The 16,102-nt window shown below is 34.8% G+C and overlaps 1 protein-coding gene across 16 annotated transcripts in view; it reads right to left on the minus strand.

The window, feature by feature from the left end:
* SLC4A10 (solute carrier family 4 member 10) overlaps positions 1-16,102 on the minus strand; it is a 301,395-nt gene that overhangs the window by 14,272 nt on the left and 271,021 nt on the right. For all 16 annotated transcript variants that reach the window (XM_029224937.1, XM_029224936.1, XM_029224932.1 and 13 more), the window contains 4 exons: positions 12,279-12,530; positions 10,823-10,891; positions 5,425-5,598; positions 4,525-4,647 (listed from right to left, as the gene is read on the minus strand). In XM_029224937.1, coding sequence (XP_029080770.1) covers positions 4,525-4,647; positions 5,425-5,598; positions 10,823-10,891; positions 12,279-12,530 — 618 coding nt within the window. The remainder of the gene's footprint in view (positions 1-4,524; positions 4,648-5,424; positions 5,599-10,822; positions 10,892-12,278; positions 12,531-16,102) is intronic.

The following is a 16,102-nucleotide window of genomic DNA, read 5'->3' on the forward strand; positions in this document are numbered from 1 at the left end:
ATCTATGTAGGAGCCCTCAAATAGCTCAAAGTACAAACAACAGCAGCACAGAGCTAATGTTCATAAAGATGTCTATCGTATTAGATAGAGAAAACATTCAGCAGTTTTAGAATTCATAGATCTTAAAAAACGGAAGGGACTTCAGAAATCAAGTTTAACCCCTTTATTTTACCCAAGAAGACAACAGGGCCTACAGAACCTAAGAAGTGTTTGATCATTTCCTTCCCCAATTACTAATAGAATAGATAATGCTACAAGCATCACACATACACACACACACACACACACACATACATACACACTTATAATAATTTGTAAACCATAAAATTTTATATTTATAAGAGGTATTCCTTAAAATTTCCAATATGTAGAAGAGCCAATACATACAACAACTCACTTTAACAATGAAAACTGAAAAAAAATAGGGAGGAGGAGTAGTCTATACAGAATTCATGGATGCAACATGTTTTTTCATCAGAATATTTGATTCAGTTTCTCTAATTGACTTATCTAAATTATTATAAAATACAATAATTCTTGGATTTAGAAGACTATATTCTGGTGATGTAAAGTCTGTGGGTTTAGGAAAGGTCTTGCCTTAAATTTTAGCACACCTCAGAATCACCTGGAGGTCTTGTTAACACAGAATCTGGCCCTATCTCCAGAGTTTTGACTCAGTAGGTTTAGAATTCAGATTGTAACAAGTTGACAGGTGTTGGCTGATACAGCAGAGGTCATGGGACTACACTTTGAAAACCACTGCTTGAGGAAGAAGAATATGCTTGCCTTGCTCTAAGATTCAATTAGAAATAACATTTGCCTGTGCAATAATTAGGCCATGCTTCCCAAATCCACAACCAATTCTGATCTTTCTGAGCAGTAAGACACGCTCTCTAATTTGTTTAATTGCACTTGTTTTTAGATTGCTTTTCCATCTTCTTGGCCTTGCTCATGAGACTGCTTCATACAGATCACAAGTCCCACTTGCCCCCCCTCCTTTTTTTCCCTACAGCATATATGTTAGAGTGAACCTCCCACAAACCAAGAGGTGTCAATATCATGATCACTGCACAGAGTTGAATTTCCAGGATTTATCTAACGTTAACCTCCTTCTCCCTCACCGAGGAGCAAACATTCTGCTGGGGCTTACTGCTTTAACAGCAGCCCTTTTGTCAAATGTGTACAATGTCCTAGAGAATACTGAAGTAGGAAGGAAAGCGTGTTGGTACTCTGAGCACATTTGGACATCCAGAATTTGATTCTGCAGTCTTCCCTTTACACAGAGCAATGTGCAAAATGTCAGGGTTCCAATATTCATTTCTATCCTGATTATAATCCTTTCTTTCTAAAAACTGAAGCATATGCATATGCATATGCATGAAGTACATGAAAATTTGGAACAGAAGCTCTGCGACCTTGGACTGGCCTGTGTAGCTATTTATTCTGCTTAACTCATTATTGAATTTTAAGGTCAAACTAATGTTTTCTCAGTGCCATAAGACCAGAAGTGGGCTACTGATAGTGAAACCTTGGATGATAAAGGTACAAGCTTGTAACTATCATCAAAAGGACAAGAGGTGAGACTATTTTAAATTCAAGTCTCAGGGAGCTGAGACATTTCTGCTCTTTACCATCTTTCCAGATCACAATCAAAGTTATGCAATTAATTTGAGTAATTGCAGAAATGCAACACTTTTTGGAGAACTTGTTCATTTACCATGTTAATGTACAATCTCTTGGAAGACTGAGCCTTGGTATAAGATGCCAAGTAAGAAGATCACATCCTTCAGTGGAGTCCATAGCCTCAAGCAAATGGAATACCAAGATCTGGGTGACCAAGTAGAAATTCAACCAGAATTCAAGTTTTAGTGTAATCCTTCTTAAATCTTCCTACTCTCTATACTGATCATATTCTTATAATACTAATTCCAAGTTAGAAAGTTAATATCTTTAATTTAACTTTTCTCTCTCCACTTCTCAGATGGAGAATTATCTTTCTTTGCACTGGTCAGAACTATATTTTAATGTTCAATTATGGATTATTTCTTGACTGTATTATTTGTTTACTTGTTTCTTTCCATGTACTGAGGATCACATTAAAGTATCATCATATTAATCTATTTGAGAATTTAAAGGTCTGTAAACCTGCCTGATTAATGTATTACAAGGCATTTTCCCTTACTTTTTCTCATACTCCGAACCGAAGGATACAGCTGTAACTTTGCCTCAATAAATCTTTAATCTCTTTTTGAATCCTTTTAGAAAACTTGAGTTCTAGGAATTTTAGTAATATTTAATTACTTCTAAAATCTTTATAACAATCAGAAAACAGTCAACACCCCATTGGCGTACAATGGGTTTATAATATAAAAAGGTTAGAAGCTCATTACATAGCATCTCTGCCTATCTGAAGTTAATAAATTCCAAAATGGACATATGGCACACATACATATAAGTACCATACATATGTAGCTATGTGAATGGTTCTGGGCAATGGAAACGGCAGATTCTAATACATTTATGATTACTGTCAAATTTGTTCTCTCCTATTTCACAGACATATAAAGGAAGAATCTGAAATTTTCTTTGAATGAAAAAAGGGAAGAATATTAAGCATAATATATTATATATACATATTATTTTTCTTTTTACAAAGTTTTAGAAGGGCAAGAATGTTCCACGGTATGGATATGGCCTAAGGAGAATGCTGTAAAAGGAATGATTGTATGCCTGGGGGTGTTGCTAGCTTATTCCTACAGAATTAGTCGAGATATTTGACAGGAAGTCAAAGCAGGAAAATAAAGCAAAATTACATTTGTAAGTTACTGCATCAGAATACTTAACATTCTCATTATCAGAAAGACTATGCGAAAGCTTGTGGTCAATGAGTTTTGTATTCAAAGTTGTCTTCCTTGGAATTTAAACCTTCTTAGAAATTGTTTTCAACCTGAATAAATTTTAATTATGTCAAGCATGGATACTTTAAGGCTTTAGTGTTTCTATATTCTTGTGTCTATTTATTTACATTTATCTTACACCAAATTCTGTCATATTCTTCTTGAACAGTACCTGAGGATGAGAGCAAACCTTTACTAAAGCCCTAAAAACAAACAGAAATTATCCAAATATCTTAGTTAAAGCACTATTAAAAAAAAACCTCTCATACTTAAATGAGAATATATCAACTTGGAAAAATAGTTAAAGCACTATTTTTTTAAAATTCTCATACTTAAGAATATATCAAACTTACAAAAATAAAGAAACATGATAACTTTATAATGACATTTTTAACATTATATAAGTATTGCTAGAAGTATGATACTAAGTATGACTTCTACAACATTTGGGAAAATTGAAATAGTCATATAGAATTAAGATACATCATTACGATCAATCTTTAAATGTGGAATCCGTCGTCGGTAATAGGACAACATGGAAAAGTGAAGAAATGCCAGACAGTCACATATTATGTAGACTTATCTGTAATCCATTAGACTCTGTGGCCTAATCTGGACTCATCTAATGGCTAAGTAAAACCTAAGACCATTGAAATGTTTGCAAACAAATTCCCCAAAGGAAAGAGGAATATACCTATGGTTTGAGAAAATACACCACAGGTAGGAAACTGAATACATTTACTGACTGCCGTATAGGAGAAGAAAAAATGGAAAGAATAATGCGTAAGTCTCACCAAGTATTTTCTTTCATATTTATTTCCAGTTACATGAAAATTTTATTCTTATATTTTACAATCTATGGACCCGATCATTCTGCTAAATGATGAACTTGTCATTTTTTTCATTTTTACTCTTTTTAGTTTTTACATACTTTAAAAATATTATGATTACTAGCCTTCAAAATAGACCCAGGCTTATACATGAATTTAAATAAGTCATAAAACTTAAAACCAATTGTTTTAACATATGAAACAGAATAGGATAAATCAGCAGTCTGTGAAAGTAATTAAATACCCAAAGTTTCTCTAACAACATTTACTCACAGCACTTTGAAAGCAAATCAGATCAACGTGTTTTCCTCTTAAGCATTTCATCTATTTCAAGAATAACTAATTTAATCTTTTAATTAGAATTAGAATCTTTTTATTAGAACTTTGCTCCCTAGGAAAATACCAACAGTAATAATGTCTTTTTTTTTTCTTCTCACATATTCAACCAAAAAGCAATCATTGCATGACTATAATTTGGAAACATTTAAGCATCAATAAGTTTCTGAAATCCTGAAGGGAGGAATCAGAAAAATAAACTTTGCAGTTATAAGGATAGTGAAGGACAAAGTATTTGCATATTTCATTAGGGTTTGGTTTACTCATGTAAGATTTGTCCTCTCTCTGTTCAAGTTCCAGCTTGATGATTTTAAACATCAGTCTTCCAAAATAGTCCACCTGTGTTTGTTAGTAGTCACTATCTAAAGCTAAACACAAAAATTTAGCTTTGCAAAGAGCTATTACTGTGCAAGTGTTCCTTTTTCTTTTCTTTATAAGGTACTGATTTTGCTCTGACTTACTTCTTTTTCAGCATCTTCTAGTTTCTTTTTCTTACTCTCAGGCATTAAATCATCCAACCAGCTGAGTTCCCGTTTGGTAAACAGCAAGTCCATCAACTTTCTTACAAATACCAGAGCTAACACCTGAAGTAAATAATAAAGCAGTTTAAAACAGGGAAAAAATATAAATGGAAGGTTTAGATTTGTTTGTTTTTTGGTACAAACAAGTCAACTTCAATTAGGGCTGACATTAAAGTGAAATCTGAAGATATGTGCATATAAAAGATATTGAGTGTACTTTTGCTTCCTTCACTTCCTTTTCTTGCCACATCTCCAGAATAATGGCTATCATTTTACCCATTATACAAGTCATTTAAAGAAGCAATGAAAAAGACTATATTTGACTGTTTCCTTAAATACACATAGTTAATAGTTTACATTATTTTAAATGAACATTAAACCATTACTACCTATGCTGATGATATTTTAAATTACTTATAGTAATTCAAATTCACTTTATTTTTGAAGTATTTGAAACTGGTTTAAAATAGTTAATAAAATTTGATTTTATATACTCCAATAAAGATGTTAAAAAATTTAATTTCAAAAATCCCCTTACATTTTCAAATTTGCTAGTATATCTGTAAAGTTAAAATTTGAAAGTTTACGTCTTCCACCCAACTTCAATTAATTCAAACTACTGCTAATATTCAGAATGATAGAGATGAAGCTAGTATGAATCACTGAACTTCATATATAATCTGACACCCAATCTTAGTTACTAGTTTTAGTGGCTAAAGTTTATACCAAGATTTCCAAAAATTGTTCAAAATTATTCTATTGATCCAGTTTGTTCATGGATTTTCAAAGAGAGCAGAAAATCAGAGGAGGAGAAAAAGAGCTGAGTTAGAAGTTTCATACCATCATGGGAAAGACAATAGCAGCTCTTGAAACTTTTATTATCCACAAAAGGCCAAGGCAACTCATCTGAATAACTGTGAAGAGATGGACTTTTCGAAGTGGTACATGCCTTAGATATATAAAATCTGGTTGATGTTTTGCAGGCATCCAGAAGAGCTTTATTCTATCGAAGAACTAGAAGATAAACAGACTAAATTGCTTTTTACAGACAGCAATAGAAGTAGGACAAGTAAATGTATAATATGGTCCAATATATGGTAGATCACACTTAAGTTGACATCAGAACAATACTATTGTTAAGCGTACACTCTGAAATAATACAGTTTCAGTTTTATAATACCCCACATTTTCTTGAATATGGACACATGTTATAATTTAAAAGAGTTTAATAACATTAAAGCCAATGCTAAATGTTGCTCCCTCAGAGAGTATAGCCTTGAAAGAAAACATTATCGTCATCCTCTTCATCATCACATCACAATTTCTTCTTTTACCTGCCCCTTAAGCACTAGGGTTTCCTGGACTCTTCTTTCCTGAATAGCTCATCCGTACCCATTGTTTCAACTTTCACGTACTTGCTAAAGACTCTCAGACCTCAACTCTACTTCAGCTCTGTCTGTCTTGAGCTCTCGACCCATATCCAGCTTCTGAGTAGGATGTTCTGACCTCCTTAGTTTGACTCTGCTGTTTTGGCCTTGCCACTTGGATCCCCAACAAGGTTTTGGTGCTGTTTCTAAAAATACAAACATCTTGGCCATAAAGATTTAACCTAGATGAATTATTGTTAATAAAGTATTTTTCAGAGCAAATTTTAACTCCGTTTAATTTCTTGATCAAATGTGATCTTCAATCACATTTTACTTATTAACAAACTGTACCGCATGTTAGCTTTATTTTATGTGGATCATTTTGTTTAATTTTTCTCAAAAAATTCTCAAATTTTGCAGTTTTCAATATTTCCAACAAGAAGCGATGATTTAGAAAATGACAGTTTCAATCAGTCAGTTCTATATCATACCATTTCTACAGGAATATCTCCTATGCATTTTAAGAGTAATATTAGATTTAGTCCTTAGCTACTTTATATAAGAAAATTGTAAGCAATTCTCATCAAATATTCCAAAATTATTCTAATATGCCAAGGAACAAATGCCCATGAAGTCAAGTAAGTGTTAGTGGCAAAACATCATGTTTGTCCAATAAAGATGTTAAAAAAAAAAAAAATCATGTTTTACCAAAGCCTCCTCATATCCCAAATTCAACATAAACCCATCTTTCCTTCTGTGTGCCCTGTGTGCAGCATGACCTTCCCTCAGGCATCTAAACCAGAATCATATATAGTTCAGCTCATCCACTGTTCATTTATTCATTCATATTCATTTATACATTCCAAAAAAATTGTTGAAAACCTTCTATGCAGAGTACTAAGTGCTGAATTAGCTTCTGGTTTATCCCTCTCTATATTGTCCACAAATATTTCACTGGGTCTTTTTATTTCTACCTCCTAAATATCTCTTAAAATTACATGTCATTAAATAAATAAAACTCTGTGCGGTGGAGGTGGCAATAGGGAAGAAATAAAGTAAAATCCTTGGGGTTATAACCGAATGTTTCAATTTCTATAGAACTAATTTTTCCCAGCCACCATTTCTCCATTTGTGAAGTTATGTTATTGCATAAATGTACTTCAGTGTGTGAGTGCTTCACTTGTTATTGCTTAAATGGCACATTTGCTTTACTTTGGATTCCTGAAGTGCTGGAGTGAATATAAATGTGGTTATATATCAGAGTACAGAAACAGCATTCATGAGAACACTAACGTGTTTTATCTGCCATGTTGCACAGTGAGAAGCCTAGATAAGTTTCTTAATATTACTGAACAGGTAACACATAGAGCCCTCCAACAAACAGGGTAACAAATTGACATGCTTCTTGAACGGTTGATATTCAGCACATTTTTAATTATTATTACTCAAGTAATGATAATCATGCTAAACGTATTCTGAGTTTTGCATTTGCCTTTGATCTTGTCCTAATATCAGTATCCCGTTTCCCCATCCAGTTAACCACAAAATACCAAATAGGAATTTCAACTCCCTGAGTTTTGGGCTTACTTAAATTTTCACTAACTCTGTTTCTCAGTGTGAAACCCTATTTGCTGTTTCATTGGTGCTATTTAGAACTCATTGTACTTTTCTCATGGGCCTTTGATAATGTTTTCCTCAATTTTCATTTGAAAGATTCACACCCCAAATAATTCCAAAATTTGACATTCTTGTTTAGTTCCAAACCTCACGGGTATAAAATCATGTGAGTGGAATTAGGGGGAAAAACCTGTTGCAGCCTATCAAAATGATTTTACTTTGTTTCTTAAACTTCTGCTGCTGTATTGATGTGAGCCCGAGGCCTAAGAATAAATACTTTTCACTTACGGTTGAAATCAGTACTCATGGAACCTCTGCCAAAGGCAAAAAAAAACTAAAAAAACCCAGCAAAACAAATAAACAAAACCTTTTCAATACTCTTCCTTATTTGCCTTACGGAACCAATTCTTTTAAAATATACTTTTCATACATGAAGTTACAGCTGAGCAAATTAAATGTAGTTTGAGTAAAATTAAATGCATAACACTTCTCAACCATCTCCTTCTCCCAAGTTAATTTTACCCAGTGGCAGGATGAAGAGTCATGCTATCTACTTTGGGTGTTCAGTGATCTTACAATAACTTCATATTAAAGTTTTGCCTCAGTTCTGACATTCAGTAGTATCCTAAGGCTAAAGTGGTTTTCCTTCTCCCAAAGGCAGAAGCTGGTTAGTTGTTTATTCAGGAAAAGAGTTCCTGTGCCGCCTGTCCCTCAGTGTTGAGAGTTTAGCTAAGCTATTCCATAGTGTTGCTGCCTTATCATCCATTTTGTTTGATCAAGCAGCCTGAGGTGACCTTAAACTGCCCTAACCCCTCATGCAAGTGTACGCCTTAGACAGCTGCCTGTAGAGTCGCAAATAGATATAAGTTCCTGATGTAGCTTCTCCAACGGCCCTTGTGATCAGCAGCCTCCCCTGCCCCCCACTGCCTTCTCCTTATACACCCCTTAGATAAGACTCCCACAAAGCTTACCAAAACCCTGCTCTTTCGATTTGAAGAGTCCAATTCGGCCTTAGCCCAGGAACCCCAAAGCACTCCACCCACTGACCCTAATAAAAGCATGTGTCCCAAGTCTTGTCTCCCTCTCTCTGTCTTCACTTTGTCTGGACCTCCCCATGCGGCCCCTCAAGGCCAGGTACTTCCTGTGTAGACCTGTGAGTGATAAACTTCTCTATTTCAGTTTCTCTTGTGGTCTGTTGTTGAACCGCAGTTCACCATCCAGCACCCTGTGCTCCACTTAAAAAGTGTTAATTTGACAAATTCATAGCACTTATTCAGATGACTTTTCCTCTGTAGGTCTCTGAATGGCAGTGAGTCTGGCTTGTCAAAGAAAATGTGGTACTTTATATTGACTTTTAGCCAACAAAAACAAACTATACTTTACAATAAATAATCCTCAAAAGTAGTCTCTTTTTCAAGAAAATTTAAGTGTTTTGGAACAATAATGTTCTTATAAAACAAGATGATTCAAAGGCAAATTTAAGTCAAAACCTGTGTTAGTTCCCTAGTGCTGCTGTGACAAATTACAACTTGGTGGCTTAAACAATAGAAATTTATTTTCTCACAGTGTGGAGGCCAGAATTCCAAAATCAGAGTGTTGGTGGGCCACGCTCCCTCTGAAGGCAGTAGGGAAGAAAATTTCCTTGCCTCTTCCAGCTTCTGTTGGTTCCTGATGTACCTTGGCTTGTGGTGGCAAAATTCCAATCTCTGCCTCCACCTTTATGTGGCTTTCTTCCCTATGTCTCTCTGTGTCCTCTCCTCTCCTCTTCTTATAAGGACCCCAGTCATTGGATTTAGGGTTCACCCTAAATCCAGGGTGAGCTCATTTTGAAATCCATAACTAATTACATCTGCAAAGACTCTATTTCCAAATAAGGTCACATTCTGAGATTCCAGGTGGATATGAATGGGGGAAAGAGGCACTATTCAACCCACTACAGTAACATAAACAGGAATAATTTGTCAACAGCCTCCATAAAAATTTAGAATAATCTTGTGGTACTTTTGAAATGTGTCCACAAATTCTTTGGTATTATTCTCTTCAAGAGATGGATTCTAATTTCCCTCCCTGTGCGTGCAAACTGGACACAATGACTTGCTTCTAACAAATAGAAGAAAAGTGGAAGTGACCGTGCGTGACTTTGGAGATTGTCAATAGGCACAGTGACTTTGCCCTCATTCTCTCTCGTATTGTTCACTGGGATGGAAGTTAGCTTCTCTAGTGTGAGGACATTTAAGTGTCTGATGGAGAGGCCTCCTACCAATAGCCAGAGAGGAACTAATGTCTCTTGCCCTCAGCTATATGATAAGCCATCTTGGACATACACCTTCTAGTCCTATTCAAGCCTTCAAATGACTGCAGCTCTTGTCCACATCTTGATAGCAACCACGTGAGACATCTTGAGCCAGAATCACCCAGCTAATAAGTTCCCAAATTCATGACCCACAGAAACTGTGAGATAATAAATGTTTACTGTTTTAAGCCACTAAGTTTTATAGCAATTTGTAATGTAGCAATGGGAAATTAATACAAAAACTATATTTATTTAGCCAATACTTAAACAATTAATAAGGTTTTCCTTAATTTACAAAATAATTCTATAAAGACAATTGTAATAACAACAGGAAAACAAACATAAAAGGAAAAAATATCACCCAGGAGCTCATTACCTTAATAAATTGTCTTTATTTCTCTACCTTCCTTCTTAATCCACCCACACTCACAGTTTTATAAACGTATCATAGCTACAACTCATTTTTCCACTTTTTCACTTTGCATTTCACTTTGTCATAAGCATCTTTACTGTGTTATTTTTATAGTCATCATATTTATCAATTTTAAACTAATGTTCCTTAGATAACTTAATTATTTTACTGCTGTTGAATAATTGGGTTGTTTCCAATATTTTGATAATATGTGTTACAAGGAACATCTTTGTGCAAAATTTTTTTTCTGTTTTCATAGATAGGTGTCCACATACATGATCACAGTATCAAAGATCAAAAGTATTTGGATATATTTTTAAATGTACTGCTATCTTTTTCTAAAAGGATTATAAAGTCCAAACCTTTTACAGTTTTAATATACTCATAGTAAACAAAAGTACGCTCAGATTATGAACCAGTTTGAAGAAATTTAATTGTAGTCTGAAAGCTGCTCCTCAGATAATGGCATTTTTTTAGCTACCACATGACTTAGCATCAACAGACCTTAAGATAAGTCATCACAGATGTGCTTGTATTACTGTAATTTACCTGAATTCCTTTTAGCGATGAAGCACCCATATAAAGGAACACTCCATATAGCACTGGCATAGGAATAAACTGTAAAAGAACAATTAGAAAAAAGGCACAAGTTATTTTCAAATACAATGTGGTCAATATATTCTGCATTTCCAAAGAAAAACACAGAAAAATAAATAAATATTTTAGAAGCAGTATAGGGCAGAGCCAGAAGACATGGGTTAAAATCCCAGCCCTAAGCACTTTTTAGCTGCATAACCTTAGGTAAGTTACCTAAGCTCTCTGTGCCTTAGTTTCCCAATATCTAAAAAGGGATAATAATAGGTCTGTTATAAGTATTTAATAGGTCAAAACCGATAAAAACACATATGATACGTAATAAACAATAAATATTAACTATTATTATTATGCTGCTTTAGGGAAATTTGAATTTTGTTTCACAATGGTAAGATATTTAGATTAAAGGTGAAGGATGGAGCTAACATTTAGACATCGTTCCTACATTTTACCAGATACTTGTAAACATGTGGATGGTTCAATTTTTCTCTTTTTATTGGAATACCTCAGCATCATTTTTTTCTCTATAATTACTTATATAACATAGAAATTAGTTCTTGCAAATTGTGTAAATTATTAAATAAAGGTAAACTTGTATAAGTTATTAAATAATTCAATTAGAATTTTCAAAGTATGGACAACTAAAATGAGTTATAATTTAAAATACAATGAACACACCTTTGAAGTACCTGTCAAAATTATATGACAAAACAATTGCTCTTTAATGCTCTTTAAAATGGATTCAACTATTTTATTTTATATTTAAGGATAAAAGTGAGACATACTTTATTTCATAAATTGAGATTAATTTTATACACAGAAAAATAGCTGTTAGTAAAATTATGATGGGGTTTAATAAACCCAAATACATTCAGAAAGTTCAGGATTCAACTACTTGAAACATAAAAAATAAGTATGTATAATAATGATGTTCATGTAGTAGTTTTATGAAACATTTAAAATACAAAACTGCATATGTGGCCGTGACCATGACATTGCTTATCTCTGTACCTCCACCCTATATTAAGTAATATTAATTGCAAATATATCTGTCCACTGACAAGAAAATAGAAACTTTATTTTGTGTAGGCCTACAGTAAACTCAGGTCACAGGTCAATCAGAGATGAGTGACTCTTTCCCATAACCTGATTTTCATTTCAAAATTACAATAATAATTTCCACATCAAATTTTACTCTGCCAGATTTAATTTTTTTATGTATTTAAGGATTCTAAAATATAGCACATAATTTCCCTTGTTAAGAAGTTATATAAACATGGTAAAATTTCATCACTTTCATCACATGCCATACAATATTCACAAATTGATGGCTTAGAATCAAATGAAATTTCTTAAGCAATAATAAATATATTCTTCCTTCTCTCAAATTCATAAAGGCAGATTTCATTACCTTCAGAATACTGGTCATAAAGACTGATGAACCCATAAGAATAAAAATCATAAGCCCAGTAACCCTTTGCTCCCGAATGCCAAGAAATTTGGGTTGTTCTCCTGGAGCTGAACATTCTGATTCCAGTTTTAGGCTGTTGACATGAGTGATGGAGAGGACAGTGGCAGCCACAAACCACGGCAGGCCCATGATGGAGCACACACCAAGCATGACAGCCACCATTAATAGATCCAGATGGTACCCACAACCTTTCTGTTAAGAGAAAGAAAAGAGGATTCTCATACTACCTGAATTTGGCATAGAGACCAATGACACCACCACCATGGAATAGTAAAGAATAGAAAAGAGATACTATCTTGAATCTTGTATAACTGATTCTAAAATGCAAAATAAATTAAAAATATAACAGTCTCAAAATATATAATCCACTTAAAGAAAAGTTGCAGGTGTTCCTACTGCAATTATGATTATAGTGGCTTCTACATATTTTGATAGGTTTAATGTAATTCTGGCTTAATGGTACATTAGTTTCCATTCTACTTCTACTGAATAGGTAAAGTCATTATCAAATACAGTCACTTCACTTTGGTTAAATGGGCAGGTTAATTTGCAATTCATATGTCTAGTCTTTCATCATTAATTCATATGAAAAATATTGAGCATCAATTATATACCAGGCATCAGGCTGAGAAAACAAAGTATGGGCTGTGTCCACAGCAGAGCTAAGAATGGCTTGGTTGTTACCAGAAACCACTTCCTGACAATACCCAAGAAGCCTTTCTGCTAATATCTCCTAAAGAAAAACTCTTCTTAAACCCTCAGTTTCCAATTGCCCTGTTTTGTCTCAATGGCTGACTTTTACTGGGAAAAATAATATCATAGAACCTAAACTTCCATATATACTCATTTTTATCTTAATATATTACTACTGCATCTTGTTCTCATCTGTTTCAGGTTCAGCACTGGAAAAATTTGGCCTCTCCTTAAAGTGATAGTTTTTGTGTTTTCTATCTCCTCTGTGATCCTCCTGTGCTATCACTGGCCTCCAGAGGCTTTCTTGAACCAGGCAGGAAATGTAAATGAAGAAAAATGGGTGCAAGGGACATGTGGAGGTGTGGGGACCTGGAGACTGCTCCCTAGCGGAGGGTGATTAGCTAAGAGTTCTCTGAGGAGACAAATTGAAGAATGGAGAAGAACGGAGTTACCCTCTTCCTCCATCCCCCGTAGGAAATTGACAGTGTAAAGCCTCAGAGGCAGCAAATGCTACTTTACATTCCAACTCTTAATGACTACTTCATGAGCGGTGGTGGAATAAAATGCTTGAGGGTATAAGTTCTGGAGACAGGTGGCCTGGAATCAAATGCTGGCTCAACCAATGATCTTGGGCAAACCATTCAACTTCTTGTGCCTCTGTTTCCCTATCTGAAAAATTGTGATGATAACAGGAGACATCTTGCTGGGTTGTTGTGAGAATTAAATAATTTGCAAATGATTTTGCACATCATTTAGAACAATGTCTGATATATTAGTAAGTACCCAGTAAATGTTAGGGGCTATTATATTCTAGCAGTTGAACAATACATTTTTCTTTTGTACTCACTTGTTTCAAGGATCCTCAATAAAAATATATAAATGTTTCTTAAGGGCAGGTAAACTTGTCATACAATTTCTCAGTATATCTCAGTTTTTAGTGCAATCATTGACATACAATAAGCAATCAAAAAGTTACAGATTGACTTTTTTAAAAGGAAATATGCATTATTGAAACAGTTTTTAGAATCAAACAGGTATAATTTTAAAATAAATATAGCTGCTAAATTTATTATTATGAACACGAGCAAAAATTACCAATTATTCTAGAGGAATAATTTTGGCTTTTCTTACAGGCAGTTTTACCAAGCTGCAAGCAGTTTCCAGCTAATCTGAAAGCTATTAGAGCCTGGAGGGTGAAACATACCGAGTATCTGATGTGTATTTGTCATGGCAGTGTTTTCTTTCTGCTATTTTATTTTGTTGTTTTATTAAGAAAAACACCCTTAAAATCGGTTGTACTTCCTTCCCTTTCTGCTTATCCCTGACAAATTATAAAAGTGTAGGAGATGACAGCGAGGAGAAAATGAGAGATACCACATAAGGACCTTTTCCTCCTGCATTGTCACCAATTCCGTGGCACCCCTCCTTGGGTCAGCCTAGCTGGGGCAATGCTCCAGTTCACCCAAATGCCTAAACTCAATTTCCCTTGCGAATATGACTCTAGAAACTTTTTTTGCTAGTAACTCAGGAGAGGTTTTCATCATTAAGAGATGGAGGGTGGGAAGAGAAACACCCTGGTGGCAGCATGACCAAAAAGATGTAACTAGCTTCACTAGGGCCATACTCTGGTCCCCGGGTCCTTTTGCAGAACATTTTGGAAAATGTAGTTGCATAGAACTCAAATTTTAGTCCCATTAAAGGACCACATCTTAACCAGTTAGAGGAGTGTCTTGTCCTAGGACCTCTGGAGTGTGAAGAATATAGAACAGCGAAGGACCTGACCCTTAAGCCTCCATCGCTGAGGCAATACAATGTGAATGGTGCCCCCTGGGCAGTTTTGCAAAGTTGTGGTACTGCTAAGAGAGAATGGAAGAGGTGCTAGTAGCTGAGAGGTAAACATTAGAGGAGGGCAAAGGACATGGGGCCTTGAGAGTCAGGCTTGTGCGTTTAGCACACCCTGGACTCTCCCAGGGTCCATGCTCCCTATGGCTTAATAATATGAGGAAGGCCTTCTTCATGAGAGTGATTTCCTACAGGTCTTGTCTTAGTGTTTTAAAAATATGATACAAATGTAAACAGTGGGATTCTAGATTGCAGGAAGCAGACAAAATAATGTTTTCCGAGGGAATAATTTCCTTTTTAAACTTAGAAAGCAAGCTTTGTAAAGTCCAAGTAGATAATAAAAACAAAAGTACAATTTCCCCCTGATTATGTTATACAACAATGGGAGCATCTTAATTTAATGTGAATCAAAGGAAATAAAGCAGTTCTGGCACTTCCACTAATTAGTCATTATCCTTCTTCTTGCCTTTCATTTAAAATGTCTTTAAAAACATGGTCTTTGTAACCATATTATTAGCTGATAGGCATGCCAGCCAAAGGGAAGTATCCCTTTGTCAGAGAGAGAACTGTGCACCTTCTAACATATTTCTGTAGATTTTTTTTCTGAAATAAAGACAGAACCAGAGCTTCTATTCTCACATTCATCCATGAATCACGGGAAATGGACATATGGGAGGAAAAGGGAGCATAGCAACAGGTGATGCTGCACCAGACCCCACTAAAACCAACATGCAGCAAGACAAGAGGCCAGCCAAGAGGACCATCTGATACCCAGATGCCACTGCTGAAAAAATTCGTCTCAAAGCTTGGCAGCAATTTCCTGCATCTGTCAAGTTAACCACATAAAAGACTATAGATTGACATGAAGAACCAGGCTGACAAAGAGGGCAAAAAAGAACATATCAAATGCCATAATCATCAAGAGAATGTAGTGCCAAATGAATGTTGCAAATGCATCCATTTACTCAAGTGATCTGGAATTGTATTGCTGTTTATTAAAAATGATGTCAAAAGAAGCCTGAACTGTCTACAGAAACATGTAGAAAAGCCCACGGTTGTATCTTAACAGAAACTTTCTTTTCTGAAAGATAATATCTAACTATCCACTTTTAGAGAATGTACTTTTTTTTTAAAAAAAGTGGATATTTTAATGCTTTTCAAAGGGATTCAGTTAACCAATGCTTATTCCACTTCTCTAGGGAAGAAACAAACAAATGAGAAATGCTAGA

Source organism: Monodon monoceros, unplaced genomic scaffold (genome assembly GCF_005190385.1).
Source record: "Monodon monoceros isolate NGI ecotype Baffin Bay Population unplaced genomic scaffold, NGI_Narwhal_1 Super_Scaffold_16, whole genome shotgun sequence".
Classification (NCBI taxonomy): Eukaryota; Metazoa; Chordata; class Mammalia; order Artiodactyla; family Monodontidae; genus Monodon; species Monodon monoceros.